The sequence below is a fragment of the Bufo bufo genome, chromosome 11 (genome assembly GCF_905171765.1).
Source record: "Bufo bufo chromosome 11, aBufBuf1.1, whole genome shotgun sequence".
NCBI classification, from domain to species: Eukaryota; Metazoa; Chordata; class Amphibia; order Anura; family Bufonidae; genus Bufo; species Bufo bufo.
In genome coordinates, this window is record NC_053399.1 from 44289280 (window position 1) to 44307130 (window position 17851).

The following is a 17851-nucleotide window of genomic DNA, read 5'->3' on the forward strand; positions in this document are numbered from 1 at the left end:
ATGCCCTTTAATGTGTGCCAGCAGGCTCGGACTGGCCCACCGGGGAGCCGGGGAAATGCTTGGTGGGCCTCTGCCTAGTTGAACCCCCGCCCCTCACGGACATTTCTCTCAACAGGAGCAGCTCCAGAGACTGGACTAAACACTACTTTGTGGTTACAGGACCTGTGGTGTTGTCATAGGCATGTGATCAGCCATGTGTGTGGGAAGAGTTAGGGGAACAGGCTGTGCTGGTAGAGAATGCAGAGGTACTCTATGTATGGAAGGTGTGTATAAAGCAGGGCTATGGAGGTGTAACCAGTCTATTGTACAGTTTTCTGTGTGTAATGTGCACACAGTAGTTCTATCTGTGTAATGGACTTGTAGCAGAGCTGTGTGTGCAATGTGTATATAGTAAACTATCTGTGTAATGGGCATGTGGTAGAGCTGTGTATGTAATATGTATATACCAGTATCAGGCGGGCGCAGTGTATGGCAGCGTCAGGCGGGTGCAGTGTATGGCAGCGTCAGATGGGCGCTGTGTATGGCAGCATCAGGTGGGCGCTGTGTATGGCAGCGTCAGGTGGGCGCTGTGTATGGCAGCGTCAGGTGGGCGCTGTGTATGGCAGCGTCAGGTGGGCGCTGTGTATGGCAGCGTCAGGTGGGCGCTGTGTATGGCAGCGTCAGATGGGCGCTGTCTATGGCAGCGTCAGGTGGTCCCTGTCTATGGCAGCGTCAGGTGGGCCCTGTCTATGGCAGCGTCAGGTGGGCCCTGTGTATGGCAGCGTCAGGTGGGCCCTGTGTATGGCAGCGTCAGGTGGGCCCTGTGTATGGTAGCGTCAGATGGGCTCTGTGTGTGGCAGGTTAAGATGAGCGCTGTGTATGGCAGTGTCAGGTGGGCCCTGTGTATGGCAGCGTCAGGTGGGCCCTGTGTATGGTAGCGTCAGATGGGCGCTGTGTGTGGCAGGTTAAGATGAGCATTGTGTGTGGCAGCGTCAGGTGGGCCTTGTGTATGGCAGCGTTAGGTGGGCGCTGTGTATGGCAGCATTAGGTGGGCCCTGTGTATGGCAGCGTCAGGTGGGCCCTGTGTATGGCAGCGTCAGGTGGGCGCTGTGTATGGCAGCATTAGGTGGGCCCTGTGTATGGCAGCGTCAGGTGGGCCCTGTGTATGGCAGCAGTGGTCTTATGTTTAGTGTATGATGTTGGATAAATGTAAAATTGTGTACATTTATTTCTGCATCGGAGACTAGCAATGGTTTCCCTGCATAAATATCAGCCTCATAACGTTATGTGGGCCTATGCATTATATATGTGAATTACCGCAAAATTTGTACTCCTCCTCGGCTAAAAATAATCCTCAAAATCAGTGGCGTACCTACCATTCAGGCAGATCACGCAGCTGCTATGGGGCCCGTAAGAAAGAGGGGCCCGAAGTGGAGAAGAGGCCCCGCCCCCTAATTGCTCCTGTCTATCTTTCTAAAGCTAAAGGACCTTTGATGATGTCATCACAGGTCCTGTAATGGAACTGCACAGTATAAAGTGTAGTTCCCAGGTTAGAACAGTGCATCTGCCAGGACCTGTGATGACATCATCTTCAACATCACAGGTCCTGCAGAATATAGCAAAGGAACCACACCAAAAATGGTGTAGTTCCTAGGTTTGAAAGGTACATCTTCCAGGACCTGTGATGACATCATCACAGGTCCTTACCACTAACAGCAAGTATTAGAAGTTCACAATCAGCTTTGCATTGATCCATACAGACTGGACTGGAATGGAGTGGCAAGAGGAGGTCCTCCACTTCTCGTAATTAACCCCCCCCCCCGCCCTGTTTTTACTCATTGCTCACTCATGTATAATACTTCAGACAGTTACATTGACCACTACCTCATGTACCTCACACACACAGTGACTATAATGCATAACTGACCACATATTTCTGTAAACACTGCATCTACAGTATTATACCTTGTATGTCTTATATAAATACACTGCTCTGTGTATATATATATATATATATATATATATATACACTGCATATAATACACAGTATTATAGATTCAATATGTACAGGTATCTAGTATATACAGCAGTGTACTGATATGTGAGGTATGAGGTATAATATATGCAGCGTGTACAGATATATAGTATATACAACAGTGTACTGATATGTTAGGTACGAGGTATAATAGATTAAGTGTGTAAGAAGATATATTGTATATACAGCAGTGTACTTATATGTGAGGTATGAGGTATAATAGATGAAGTGTGTACAGATATATTGTATATACAGCAGTGTACTTATATGTGAGGTACGAGCTGTCAATACACTGCTGTATTTACTATATACCTGTACACACTGCATCTATTATACAGTACCTCGTACTTCACATGTCAGTACAGGCTGTATATACAATATATCTGTACAAACTGCATATATTATACCTTGTACATATTACACTACTGTATATGCTATATACCTGTACACACTGCATATGTTATACCCTGTACCTCACATATCAGTACACTACGGAATATACTATATACCTGTACACACTGCATGTATTATACCTCGTACCTCACATAACAGTACACTGCTGTATACACTATACATCTGTACACACTGCATCTATTATAGCTCTGTTGTGTGCCAGGGCTGTTTTGTAATCCCACTCCGGCCCTGATGGCATAAATTATAAAACGCAGCAGCAAGAATAGTTCATGGAACAAAGGTTGAGGCCTGGAATGGGTAGTGGGAGGGGCTATAAAACGGGAATGGGGCCCAATTTAGATTCTTGCTATGGGGCCCAGTGATTTCTTTGTACGCCCCTGCTCAAAATTGTTAAGAGAAGTATTTTTAATCTTCTGGAAAAAATTCAGTGCGACCTCTGGTCTACATATTAATCAGCAGTGGCAGGCAGCCCCAGCTTTCTGCTGGCAAGCGCCGCTGCCTGCAGCTTCAATAGGAAGAGCAGAGCTACTCAGACGTACAGAAGGTGGTGAGATGATCTTGATCATCTCACCACTTAACTTGCCCTGCAGTGATGCTGGCGGCTGGCGCTGCAATCTTTCAGTGGGCGGCAGGACCCGCCTCTTGATACATGTGGTGCGGTGCCTGCATGCCCTGTGAGATGCAAACCTTACCTGCTGGGAGTTGTAGTTTTCCTGCAACATGCTGTAATTTTATATCACAATTATGATTGCATGCTACAAAAATTTGAACAAACATTGCTAAAAAAAAGTCATACACACCAACATACGGTATCAATATAGTACAGATTGACCCCTCAAAAAAGGAGTCCTCACACAGCAACGTAGAAGTAAATGTAAAAAAATACAGTATTTTTTGTTTCATTTTGTGCTTTAGTTGTTTTTTTTTTTTTGTATTAACCTGTAGGCTACCTAGATTTAAAAAAATAAAAAAATTAACCTTCCCTAATAAAGTCATATAAATTATAAATTACAGAAAAAAAGAAAAACGGACATATATTAGGTATCGCTGCGTCTGTAACAACCTGCTCTATAAAAATATCACACAATCTATCCCCTCAGTGCCAAAACAAAGTCTTATGCCAAGCAATCTAAAAATCGTATGTACTCCGAAATGGTACCAATTAAACTGTCACCTTATCCTGCAAAAAACAAACTCCTACATAAGACAATCGCCCAAAAAATTAGAAAAATATGGCTTTCAAAAAATGGTAACACAAAAAGATATTTTTCACTGTGTAAAACTTAAAAGGATTGTCTTATCTCAGACAATGGGGGCATATGGCTTGTCTTTTAGATGTGGGTCCCAAGGTGGTGTCTGGAGGACTCCGGTTCGGTCACCACCAAGCGGTCTCCCCATAGAAGTGAATGGGAGCGCACTGCTCATTACCGGCCACCGCTCCCATTTACTTCTATGGGCCCTACGGAAATAGCCGAGCCAGCGCACAGGGTATTTGTGGCGGCCCCATAGAAAATAAATGGAGGCCGGCTGCGTATACGCATCGCGCCCTCCACCACTTTCAGTGCTCCGTTCTCAATTTAGGTGTGGGTCCCAGCATAGGTGTGACCCGCACCTATAAGACAATGGGGCATATACTAGCAATATGCCAACACTGTCTGAGATGAGACAATCCCTTTAATAGAAATAAAAAAAAAAATAGACATATTAGGTATCGCTGCATCTGTAACGACCTGCTCTATAAAAATATGACATGACCTATCCCCTCAGGTGAATGCCATAAAAAAAAAAGTCCCCTTGCCCCAAAAAAGTGTAATATTGAACAATCAAAATATCATATGCACCCAAAAAAATGCAACAATAAATATGTCAACTCTTCCTGCAAAAAAGGAGCCCCTACACAAGATCATTGGCAGAAAAATAAAAAAATATAATGCTTTATTATGTAAAAAAAAAAAAAGATAGACATATTGTCACAGTGTAGTTCACTGCGACACAGGTTACCGTGTTGCTCGCTTCAGTAGCTCTGGGGCGTAATGACTGCGGTGGATGCCGTGTAGGCTGATTACCTGATGAACGAACGAAACGCTCATTCGTCGGGTACCGTAATTCGATCGTTTGTGCGCACATAAAAATGATCATTTGCTGGAAGTAGATTGTGCTGTGTAATCATGATCTGCTGCTGGCAAACAAGTACTCAGTATGGGGAAGAACAATGACAGTAGTGACCACTGCTCCCCATACAGTGGAGATCACTGCATGTAAATACAGCGTTCTCCTCCGTTAAAGAGCAGGCAATTGTCGGGAAGGAACGCTTCTTTCCCAACAAGCTCCTGCTGTCGCCCTGTGTAAAGGGATCTTAACAGATAAGGTTATCAACTACAATGAGCTGCTTAATAAGAAACAATCTGATATAGAGCAGTGCACAATACCGTTCTGTTTTGCACACTGTTTTGCACAAAAATACCCCCTTATGATGTGTGCCAATACAAAAATTACCCCCTTATAATGTGCGTCAGTGCCAAAAATACTGCATGTGCAGTAGTACAAAAAATATCCCCTTATAATGTGTGCCAGTTCAAAAAATCCCCCCTTTTGTGTGCCAGTACATACAAATGCCCCTATTTAGTGCCCCAGTAAAGCCAATGTCCCCATAGTGCCCCTCCATAATATGTGCCAGTACAATAACATGCCCTCTTATGTATTACAGTATAAAATGCCCCTATTTAGTGCTCCCAATAGATGCCCCCTATAGGCCCCCCTGGCTTAGGAGCCTGGGGCAATTGCAACCTTTGCGACCCCTATGGCTATGCCCCTGGCTGGCATCTAGCTGCCAGCTGAATAGAAATCTGACCAGGTATGTTTTAATTTCCTTCTCGGTTCAAGTCTCTAGAAGTTGCAGAAAGAGCTGTAGCTGGTTGGACCCCTACCTATTAAACATTTCCTGCAATTACTAGTTGCATCTGCAATGCAATGAACGGAGATGTGAAGTGCTGGAGCTACAACTAACCTGCTTAAAAGCGGTCGTTGCACCCACACTGATCTGATATTCATGCCCTATCCTGCTCACTTATCACGTAAGATTTTATTATCATATACCATAAATGATCAGCTTTGGCAGTGGGATCCAAACTTGCCACCAAGGGGAAACCCTAGAAAACTGATTTAAAGGAAAGAAAAAAAAAACATCAACCACTATAATACAAATAGTTTTGGCAGCCTATACTGGATTATTTGCCTATATTGAACAACCATCCAACCAACAAGGTTAGTTTTAGGAAACAACCAAAGAGCCCCCTGACGATAAACCAGCACGCGCTCCCAGTGCAGAACTGCACTAAAATGCATATTTCACAAACACTAATGAGCAAATGTAATCTACTAGGAAATTCCGCTGGTGAAATAACGATCCAATAGTAACATACACGCAGTTTGTGTTAATTTATTTCAGAGCTTTGTTCCTGAATGTTTCTACCCTTAAAATGAATTCTGTCTACTTTTCTAACACTGTATTATAATCCAGAATGCCCCACCTATTAGGAGAAGTATACTGTAGATGTAACATTTCTGCCCTGATAATTGGATTGAAGATTGTAGAGTCAGTGGGACACACACGTCAGCTTTGTCTTTCTTACAAATTACCGGTAATCTGGGCTCCATAAAAATGGTAAAAGTTACAGTAGAGATCCATGTGCATATCTTGCAGCAGTGCTTTAAAAAACTAGTATATGGGTCATGTGGTAAATATAACTTATTTGCCTCTGTCCATGAAAACCACAAACTAAGGCTACATGCACACGACCATATGTGTTTTGCGGTCCGCAAAAAAAACCAGATGACGTCCATATGTCATACTTTTTTTTGCGGATCCATTGTAACAATGCCTAAAACGGACAAGAATCGACATGTACTATTTTCTTTGCGGGGCTACGGAATGGACATACTGATGCGGACAGCACACGTTTTTTGCTGACCCATTGAAATGAATGAGTCCGCATCCTATCCGCAAAAAAAAACGGAACAGACACGGAAACAAAATACGTTCGTGTGCATGTAGCCTGACAAAATAGAACCGAAATCAGCATAATATAAATCATCCTAATGTAATATTATTATTATTATTTTACGCTACTATATTCCGCAGCGCTTTACAGACATTAGCATCCAACTGTCCCCAATGGGGCTCACAATCTAAGGTAATATAAATCAATATACTATAAAGCAACATAAGGTAAATCAATTTAACACTTCTCATCCTAAATATATCAGTATACTATAAAGCAACATAAATCATAATCTAAATCAGCCTAATATAGCATAAATCAGTATAATCTAAAGCAACATAATATTGCATAAATCAACATAAGAAATCATGTCCATATACATAAATCCATATACTATAAAATAACATAAATCTGCATACTATAAATCATCCTAATATAGCATAAATCAGTATACTCTAAAGCAACATATTACATAAATCAACATATCAGCCATATACACAAAACATAATTCCATATACTATAAAGCACCATAAAATAACCTAAATCAGCATTATAAATCATCATTATATAGCATAAATCAACATAAAAAACTAATTTAAATCAGTATATAAATTAACATATAAGTAATACAACAATAATAATATATTCTATTAAATGAATGATATATTTACTTCCTTAGATTATGATATTTTATGGCAGGAAACTTTGTACCACTATATTTTTTGAAACTTTTTTTTGCTGATTAGTTTTCGACTTTTTGCCCATTTTAAAAGTGTCATTCTATCTCCCAGGGGCCAATATTATTTTTTCATGCTAAATCCTTTTAATGTAAAAAATAAGAAAAAATTGATTGATGTCCACCTTTAAATAATTAAACGATTGTTTAAAATATTAAGCTCTGGTAACATGGCTGGGTGCTTTCATGTTCCTAGGAGTGTGACTGCTCCCTTAAACCATATCCTAATGCCTTTAGTAGGTAAAAGCTATTTAATTCAAGGGCACGGCCCCGCAGTGCATTACCACAGCGAGCTTGTTAGTTTAGTAGTGAGAGAACATTTCCTGCTGACAGATCTGCGACATCTGAGGAGAAATGTGGAAAAAACCTGCAGGCCAGCGACAGCCTTATATGAGCGAGTGTGTGCGTGCTTTTTTGTTTTTTTTCTGCCTTTATTTAATTTAGCATTTGGGGGTCTTGCGGACACATACATACGCTTTAGTGGGCTTCCTGGTGCAGGGGCTTGCTGTCATTTGTAAAATATTCTGGCCAATTAGCTAATAGAGCACTCGGGTTTCTTGTGTTTTGATACAGTAATACTAAGTACATTGTAAAGGCCAATTACACAAATCATCCCCATATGCCGAAACCAGAGTCTCGTTATGGACTGTATTTATGAATCCTGTGTGAGGAAATGTGCCCACAGGCGATTTGGACCATGTGCGAAAACAGAGCCAATGGGATTGTCAGGGAAGAATCTTTGCAACCCGCGGAAATCCTCCCGCATCTCTCTGCAAGGAGCCCATTGTGCTGGGTGCCAGGTTGCTGATTAAAGGCACATTACCCAGAATCCTCTTAAACCCACGTATGAAGCTTCGAGCAAATAACATCTCCCCCACCGACACGGGCAGGAGAAAACAGCATTAGCAGAACGCCTAAGCCAGACGAAAAAAACGCCTTAACAGTCGTATTGCTCCCAGTGGAAGGCGCTCGTTGGGGCAATGAGGAGATGTGTTTTTTCTTCTCAATAAGAAGGTCAGGATTAATGTTCGGGCAAAGGCGTGCTAAGCTTGAAGCTGTTTTTCTTATAAAAGGTGCACCTCATTGTATGGTACAGGTGCAGGGAAAAAAAAATACAGTTCCCAGATGAAGATTAATTTTTACCATAAGGTGTCACGCTTGCTCTCTCCCTCTCGTTTACCCACCTGTTCATAGGATTTCACTAGTCGTTTCTCCTTTTTGGAGCCTGTGCCATGTAAATGAGACCACTACTTAGGTGCTGGCAGGACTCCACCCCGCTGTGGTTTCACGGTTATCTTCCTGAGCCTTTTAAATCTCTCGATCACTGTAATTATGGGATGATGTTTTTGGAGGAGAAAACCCGTGCCAGAATTTGGAACGCTCAATGTACATTTCTTGTTTTTTTTAGGTTACACTTTTTGTCATACAGTTTTTTATTTTTTATGTGCCGTTGCTTATCTAGGACGCAAGGTTGGAGTTCTTAAGGAAGTTTACAATTGGCTTAGCTTCTGGGACACTGGCTTCCATCATTAACATCCCATTCGATGTGGCCAAGAGTCGGATTCAGGGGCCACAGCCGGAACCTGGAGTCATTAAATATCGCAGCTGTTGGAAGACCATTGTTACGGTTTATAAGGAAGAAGGGTAGGAGGATTTTATTTAAAATTTCTACTTCATTTCATAAATTACTCTGCCTTTCCATCCTTTATTAGAATACAGCTTGCTTTAATATTTTCAACTTGAAGATTTAAGGAAATTTCTATAATTTGGTGTGTTGAGTGTTAAATATTACTGACCACTTAGACCATAGATAAATCCAGCTAAAGGCCCTTTTACTGTTACCGCACCAGCCGTTACCTGGTAAAGCTCCAATTATCTAATAATCCTATACTCAAAAATCAAGAAGCATTCAAGCTCCCATAAAATATACACATTTTATTGAATATTATTAATTAAGACGCCGACAATGGATTCAGTTAAACATAGTCGACATATGCCCAGCATATAGTAATTTTTTTGTTCCCATATAGTTGTAACCAGCAAGTACTACTGCCCTCGTAACATTAAAGGGGCTGTGCAAGAATGGGGAGAGGTTTGGCAATCCCCACACACACACACACACTTGGCCAGACCTGTAAAGGGAAGATGTCTTACCTGCTTTCCAGCGTTGGCTCCCCGTCCTTCTTCTCCTTATCCTCCAGGCCTGCTCCTCTGGGCTCCCTTGCTTTAAACATCCAGTTTGACATCACCGCAGCCAATCACTGACCGCGGCGGTGACCAGCTCCCCTTACATTATGACAAATGGTCACATGACACAAGGGGATCCAGTCTCCGCCGCGGCTAGTGATTGCCTAGTGATCAAACCAGATCTTTACGGTGAGGGAACCCAGTTGTGCATTGCTGGCCTGGAGGAGAAGGAGCAGGGGAGCCAGCGCCAGAAAGCAAGTATGTAATATTCCTTTTACAGGTCTGGCCAAGTGGGGGGAAGGTTTGCCAACCCCCCCCTCCTTTCTTGCACAACCCTTTAAAGTAACAGTAATGACATTATAATCAGAGTACTCACCCCCCACACTTGGACACCCCACCACCTTTTGTTTCGCCAGGAGGTGATCACCTAGAGAAGAGAGATTGATTGAGGAAGTTTGATTTACTAAGACCCCTTCAGTTAATCGTGCCTGGGGCCTGATCACCATCCGGAGAATAAGTCATCAATATTTAACTCCCAGAAAACCCCTTTTAAGGCCAACAACACTTGGACCTCCCATGATCCACCCGAACCAACCTTAGATCACCATAGAACAGGCATCTCAAACTCCGGCCCTCCAGCTGTTGCAAAACTACAACTCCCACAATGCCCTGCTGTAGGCTGATACCTGTAGGCTGTCCGGGCATTGTGGGAGTTGTAGTTTTGCAACAGCTGGAGGGCCGCAGTTTGAGATCCCTGCCATAGAACCTTAAGGCCCCTTGCAGACGAGTGTTCCTCCTGCAGCAAGTCCGCATCGCAGCACCCGGCCTGACCTCCCAGCGCTGCCGGGGGTCACATAGCATTACCGGTATATTGATTTATGATGCTATGTAACCCTTGCAGTTCTGGAATGTATTGGATAACACTGGCAGCATTATGCCAGTGTTATCCAATACATTCCAGAACTGTAAGGGTTACATAGCATCATAATTATATTTATAATGCTATGTGACCCCCGGCAGCGCTGGGAGGTCAGGCCGGGAGCTGCGATGCGGACAGGCCTTAGGGTACCTGCACAAGGGGTGGAGATTTCTCTGCAATGACATGCGGATTTTGCTGCAAATGTCACCATGGATTTAATTCCTCGCATCGATAGAAAAGAAAAACTGCAAAATAAATTGACATCTTGTGGAATACAAAATCTGCATTGCTGGTACTAAATTACGCTGTGATTTTTCCATTGTGTAGAAAATCCACGCGTAATATTTAACTTGTGCATGGTGCCTAATAGCTACTGAAAGGCATAACTCCAAGACGTAAATCTAATCCTTCAGGCACTGGCTGATTGATCCTTTCCTGTGTGTCGGAGGCCAGAAATTGTGGGAACGAGAGTGATGAGAGACCTATGAGATGATTATCACTTATTTTATTATTTTACACCGCTCAGGCCCTTTTTTTAAAAAAATTTTATCGATCTGGACAGCCCCTTTAAGAATTGCTGCATGCCATCATACAGGTCGTGATCATCTATTCGTTGGCTCCCGACTCACATATGGAGAATCTCTATGTACATTCACCCTACACAATATGAATCCTCTTTGTATTGATTACAGTGTACAGTGTGTGTACGGTTACAATGAGTAACACCTGTTTTCCATATCTTCCAGGTTCCTGGCTCTCTACAAAGGTCTTCTTCCAAAGATCATGCGGCTCGGGCCTGGTAATTCCTGTCCTAATTATCCTCGTTAGCAGTTGTATATGAAGTCATTCTAGAGTCGGTAATCGGACCTTTATTAGGTGTTATCATTATTTGCGGCACTATAATTACAATTTTGAACACAAAAGCTGCAGGACATTATTCTCAATTAGCCACCGGTTTATGTATCAAGCTGATTAATAGCTTCATTTAGCATTCGTAATTTACTGTGCCGTCTGTTCAGGTCTAGACCCGGAGCTAGGACCTTGTTTTATGAAAGGCGCAAAACATAAAAGAGAATCTTCATTCACATGTCTAACCCCGAGAGAAGTATTTTTAGCAGTGGGCGATGGCCGAGGGGCCTGCCGTTTCCTCCACCTGTGTACACCTAATTTCTAGCTTCGCATTTTTCCTTCTTCGTGCCTTGTCAAGAGTCAAGAATTTCAGCTTGATTTTTGGCACAAATGCCACATTGCGCAAACCTGTTCAGTTTGGTAACTGTCAAGAAGCTTTGGGATTTTGCTCTCCATTGTCCACTAAATGCGCACCTCGGGTTATTTGAGAACGGATTTATTTTAAATTTTTTTAACTTTGTGTTTTGCAAGAAGGTTACATAATAAATTGGGATTTAAAACTCCAGAGATCCCGTAAATTCAAAGCTTTCTAAATCAGATGTATAATTACCAGGTTTCTTATGCAAGAGGAGATATGTTGATTCACAACCAAAGCCTGGAGGCAAGTGGCCTCATCTTGATGGGAGAGGGGTTCAATGCAATGACGAGGCCATATTCCAGATCTGTGTTGTACAGATTCATAATCTATAGACTTCTGATTTGATATGGCATGCAGACGGAGGCATTTTCCCATAGAATTGGTTCCTCTAGGAGGCCTCATACATGGACACACACAAAATACCTACTGATCAGGGGTAGGTGGCACCATAGCAAAACCAAACAATGCAACAGCACTGTGCAAACACAAATAATAAAGTAAATACAATAGTGCCATACTAGCTCAAGAAAATGTACTAAAGCTAATGCTACATTATAAATGTTAGATTCTTGGCAAATACATTTTGTACAAATTTATTTGTGCCTGTCCGCCAGCGTCAAGCGTCTGTAACGTTTTCCTGCATAATCCTGCTACTAACGATCCATGCAGCGCTACCTGAGTATTAATACAAGCTTTCCTGATTAGTAATGAGTTGTATTGAAGTTTTAATATACCATACAATCTCAACTCAAATTCAGGAAATAAAACACAGGCCAGAGACCTCAGGACTTATAGCTCTATGTGTTGGTGTGTCCAGTAGTGTCTGGTGTAAGCCCACTCAGTATTAGCAGTTCATATTGTTAATAGTTAGAGGTGTTTTAAGTAAGAAGGACCCATCCTTGTATAGTTCTAAGACAGACCTCACCGGATGATGGCCAGGGCTCCTGCACCAGAGGACCAGTGGAAGATCAGGAATATATTATGAATGTAGCATAGATGCAATCCTCAGCACTTGTAAAATCTGATGCAACAGGGAAATATATATATTGTCGCATTTCCCCTGTTCATGTATCCTATCCCACTCTATGGACCAGAAAAAAGAGCTGCTTTGTTAGACCCTGTACATCCATTCATTACATGGACAGCTATTCGTTTGAAAGGCTGCCATGTATTTCTACTTTTGAAAGTATGTTGAAAAAGACCGTTAATCTATCCTGAAACGTCTGTTATGGTAACTGCCTGCATTCCCCATGTCATGACAATTCTGACGCATCTATTCTTATGACTCTGTTGCACCATTCCTTTATTATTCCTTATAGAAGTTATGAATGAATTGCAAGAAGGGCCGGCGCCACCTGTAAGGCGACCTAGGCAGCCCCTAATGCTGCGCCGCTGCTCTAGTAAGCAGGGCCAGCGCTTCCATAGAGTCCTTAGGGGCGCCGGCCCGCAACTAACTATAGGCAGGAGTCGGACACGTGTCACACGCAGAGGAGCGCTTCCATTGTGGAAGCGCTCATCTCCAGTCATCTGTATCGCCGTCCTCAGGACATCGATACAGATGGCCGTGCAGCAGGGCAGGGGAGGGGGAGGTGTGTCCCTTCCCCTTCCTCTGATAGGCTGCAGGCACTAGGCCGGCAGCCTATCAGAGGCCGGCACAGGCGGCGCGATGACGTCATCGCGCCGCTTCAGCCCTGAGCCGTACAGCACGGGACACAAGCCGGAAGAGGCCTGCATCGCATCGCTGACATGGAGGTAAGTATACGTTTTTTGGTCAATACTGGTGGCTACTGGGCTGGCACATGATGGGGGGCTCTGGCTACTGGCACATGATCGGGGGGCCCTATGGCTACTGGGACATGATAGGGATAAGGGGGGCCCTATGGCTACTGGGACATGAAAGGGGGGGCTCTGGCTACTGGCACATGATATAGGGGGGGCTCTGGCTACTGGCACATGATATAGGGGGGGCTCTGGCTACTGGCACATGATATAGGGGGGGCTCTGGCTACTGGCACATGATATAGGGGGGGCTCTGGCTACTGGCACATGATATAGGGGGGGGCTCTGGCTACTGGCACATGATATAGGGGGGCTCTGGCTACTGGCACATGATATGGGGGGCTCTGGCTACTGGCACATGATATAGGGGGGGCTCTGGCTACTAGCAGATGATATAGGGAGGGGTTCTGGCTACTGGCACATGATATAGGAGGGGCTCTGGCTACTGGCACATGATATAGGGGGGCTCTGGCTACAGGCACATGATATAGGGGGGGGCTCTTGTTACTGACACATGATGGTGGGGGGTCTCTTATTACTGGCACATGATATAGGGGGGGCTCTGGCTACTGGCACATGATATAGGGGGGCTCTGGCTACTGGCACATGATATAGGGGGGCTCTGGCTACTGGCACATGATATAGGGGGGCTCTGGCTACAGGCACATGATATAGGGGGGGCTCTTGTTACTGACACATGATGGTGGGGGGGCTCTTATTACTGGCACATGATATGGGGGGGCTCTGGCTACTGGCACATGATATAGGGGGGCTCTGGCTACTGGCACATGATATAGTGGGGCTCTGGCTACAGGCACATGATATGGGGGGCTCTTGTTACTGACACATGATGGAGCGGGGGCTCTTATTACTGGCACATGATTGGGGGCATCTATGAGGACACATTTTACGGGCACATTATTGGGGGACATCTATGGGGGCACTTATTACTGGCACATTGGGGGCACTTATTACTGGCACATTATTGGTGGGCACTATAGGGGCATCTACTGAGGCCACAAAGAACGGCTATTTTATATGGGGGCTCTGTATAGGGGCATTTTATACTGGGACATATCATGTGCCAGTAGCCAGAGCCCCCCCTATATCATGTGCCAGTAGCCAGAGCCCCCCCTATATCATGTGCCAGTAGCTAGAGCCCCCCCTATATCATGTGCCAGAGCCCCCTATATCATGTGCCAGTAGCCAGAGCCCCCCCTATCATGTGCCAGTAGCCATAGGGCCCCCCTATCATGTGCCAGTAGCCATAGGGCCCCCCTATCATGTGCCAGTAGCCATAGGGCCCCCCCTATCATGTCCCAGTACTATGGGGAAGGTGGGAGAGGAGTACTATGGGGTCATCTACGGGGGCACTGAGAAGGGGTATTTTATACTTACAAATTATGGGTGACACTGAGGGCATATACTGGGGCACTATATATGGGGCATTTTTTACTGGTACATTATGGGGGGCACTAGGAGGGAGGGGGGAGAGGAGCACAATGGGGGCATTTACTGGGGGCACTACATAGGGGTATTTTATACTGGCACATTATGGGGGGCACTAGGAAGAAGGAGGAAAGGAGCACTATGGGGGAATTCACTGGGGGCACTATATAGGGGTATTTTATACTGGCACATTATGCGGGCACTATGGGGTCATTAGCTCAACTGGGGGCATTACAAGGGGGTATTTTTTGCACTGTCACATTATAAGGAGAATTATTTCTACTGGGGGGGCGTTTTGGTGAACTGTATTACACCCCCCATGGTATGACCCCCTAGTAGCAGCACCAGCCTCTCCCTGCTCTGCTATCCCTCTGCCCCTTCTCCAAATCCTTATTATGAAATCTTTCTCATTAGGATAAAACACATCAGCTCCGCCGAGCCCCCGGCCAAAGTGTTGAAGTGGCGTCCGAGATCCCCAAGGGTCAAGCCAAGTAACTGTAAGTTTTCATATGAAATATGTCTATCTTATACACATATAGCCTACACTGTGCCCCACAATATACAGTTTCTTCTGTAAAAGTCATCAAGTGTCATGGGGGAGGGGGGGGGGACCTTGTTGTTTTTCGCCCCAGGTTTGTTTCTTTAGCTATGGCTTAAGTTATGGTAGTTATTCTCCACCATTCTTAATAGGGGGCTTTATTGCAACATATAACTCTTTTAATTTAAATGCTGAGAAATTAAATCTGATAAGGGGGGGGGGGCGGCAATTTTTATCTTGCCTAGGGCGGCAAAAATCCTTGCACCGGCCCTGATTGCAAGCAGTTGCAGTTAGCAGTGAAGGTACAAATGGGTGCTACCAGTTAGGGGTGTGTCACTGCACAGTCTGACAATGGCAGCACTGATTGAATAGTGTCAAATTGTGCAAGGACACACCCCCAACTGGTAACACTCATCTGGACCTTTACTGCCAACTGCTAGTAATTGATTAATAACTTCTAGCAGTAATAATAAAGGAATGGCACAATAGATGTTCCAGAATTGTTATTACAAGGTGAATGCAAGTAGTAACTAAAACAGACATGTCATGGGAAGTTATGGGTCCTCTTTTAGGCTACTTTCACACTGGTGTTTTGGCTTTCGGTTTCTGAGATCCGTTCAGGGCTCTCACAAGCGGTCCAAAACGGATCAGTTTGGCCCTAATGCATTCTGAATGGAAAAGGATCCGCTCAGAATGCATCAGTTTGCCTCCGAACCGCCTCCATTGCGTTCTGGAGGCGAACACCAAAACGCTGCATGCAGCGTTTTGGTGTCCGTCTGATGAAACGGAGCCAAGCTGATCCGTCCTGGCACACAATGTAAGTCAATGGGGACGGATCCGTTTTCACTGCCATAATCTGGCACAATAGAAAACGGATCCGTCCTCCATTGACTTTCAGTGGAGTTTAGGACGGATCCGTCTTGGCCATGTTACAGATAATACAAACGGATCCGTTCATGACGGATGCATGCGGTTGTATTATTGTAACAGGTCCGTTTTGGCAGATCTATGGCGGATCCACCCAAAACGCGCGTGTGAAAGTAGCCTAAGTAGTACGCTTTGCTGACCAAGAAGCTGTGGGCCCCCGGTGATCGTCGGCCTCTGCTGTAATGACTTTATACACGCGGTGAAGGCTTTCTACTTCTTGTGCTCCCTTATTAGACAATTTCTACCATTTAGCAGGCATTGGCAATGGGAAATGTGACCACCCTCATAGGAGTATACTGTATCAGGTGGCACAATATGTGTGCTGTATGTGAACCCTCAGCATTAGGAGATATACACAGAAAATGTCTTGTATTTTTTTTTACCTGTCTTGAAGGATATTAACCTGCCCCTATGGCCTCTTGTCTGGTATGTGTTACCTGTATGTTCTTCCTCACCCACATTCTCTTCTTAATGTAAGCAATGAGCCCCATGCATGATGTCCCGCTTGTGTTGTATTTGCAGGAGGAGCCGTGATGCTGTTAGTGTATGAATATTCCTATGCCTGGCTGCAGAAGCATTGGTGACCTGCAATCTGCCATCCCGTGAGAACAGCTCTACAGCGGGGAGGCTACAGAAGACCGACATCGTGGAGCCAGACGTATACCGAATCGCTGAGATTCTTAATGGATTTCACCAGCGTGGAATATTAAAGGGGTTCTCTGCATTCTAAGGCCCTGTGCACATGACCGTATTTTTGGCCCGGTCCGTCTTGCGGACAAGACATTTCTATGTGAGTTTAAAAGAATAACGGCATGCATGTGTCTTGTGGATCCGCGGTTTCTGGACCGCAGAACACATACGGTTGTGTGCATGGGACCTAATATTGATTGGTGGGGGTCCAACTATTCAGCACAATGAAGGTACCAAAGTGCTTCTGTGATTGCCATTTTACCGTCAGTGTATACACAGGCACAGGAGCTCGTCTATACCAGGCACCACAGCTTGTCCTCAAAGTCCCTTTATCGTGTGGATCACTGCAGGTCCTGGAGGTTGGACCCCTCCAATAAAATATTTATGGCCTAGCCTCTCTTAGAGGGGTTTGTCTCACTTCAGTAAGTGGCATTTATCATGTAGAGAAAGCCAATACAATCCACTTACTAATGTATTGTTATAATCCATATTGCCACCCTTTTCTGGCTGGATTCCTTTTTCCATCACATTATACACTGTTCGTTTCCATGGTAACAGACCACCCTGCAATCCATCAGTGGTGGTCGTGTTTGCACAATATAGGAAAAAGCTCTGGCCTATGTGCGCTCCCATGGTCCCGGCCACCAGAGAGTCTGACGCTTTTTTTTCTATATTGCGCAAGCACGACCACCACTGATGGATTGCAGGGTGGTCTGTAACCATGGAAACGAGCAGTGTGTAATGTGATGGAAAAAAGAATCCAGCCAGCAAAGGAAGCAATATGGAGAATAACAATACATTAGTAAGTGGCTTGTATTAACTTTCTTTACATAATAAATGCCACTTGCTAATGTGAGACAACCCCTTTAAGTGACCTTATAATATGAGATATGCATATCAAAAATGCTGTCAAAGAACAATCTTAAAGAG

At 44.3% G+C, this 17851-nt stretch overlaps 1 protein-coding gene across 5 annotated transcripts in view; it reads left to right on the forward strand.

The window, feature by feature from the left end:
- The window catches only part of SLC25A21 (solute carrier family 25 member 21), a 315638-nt gene extending 298203 nt beyond the window's left edge, over positions 1 to 17435 (forward strand). For all 5 annotated transcript variants that reach the window (XM_040411991.1, XM_040411993.1, XM_040411990.1 and 2 more), the window contains exons 9-11: positions 8628 to 8809; positions 11018 to 11070; positions 16754 to 17435. In XM_040411991.1, coding sequence (XP_040267925.1) covers positions 8628 to 8809; positions 11018 to 11070; positions 16754 to 16815 — 297 coding nt within the window. In that variant the 3' untranslated portion in view covers positions 16816 to 17435. The remainder of the gene's footprint in view (positions 1 to 8627; positions 8810 to 11017; positions 11071 to 16753) is intronic.
- Positions 17436 to 17851: the final 416 nt, after the last annotated feature.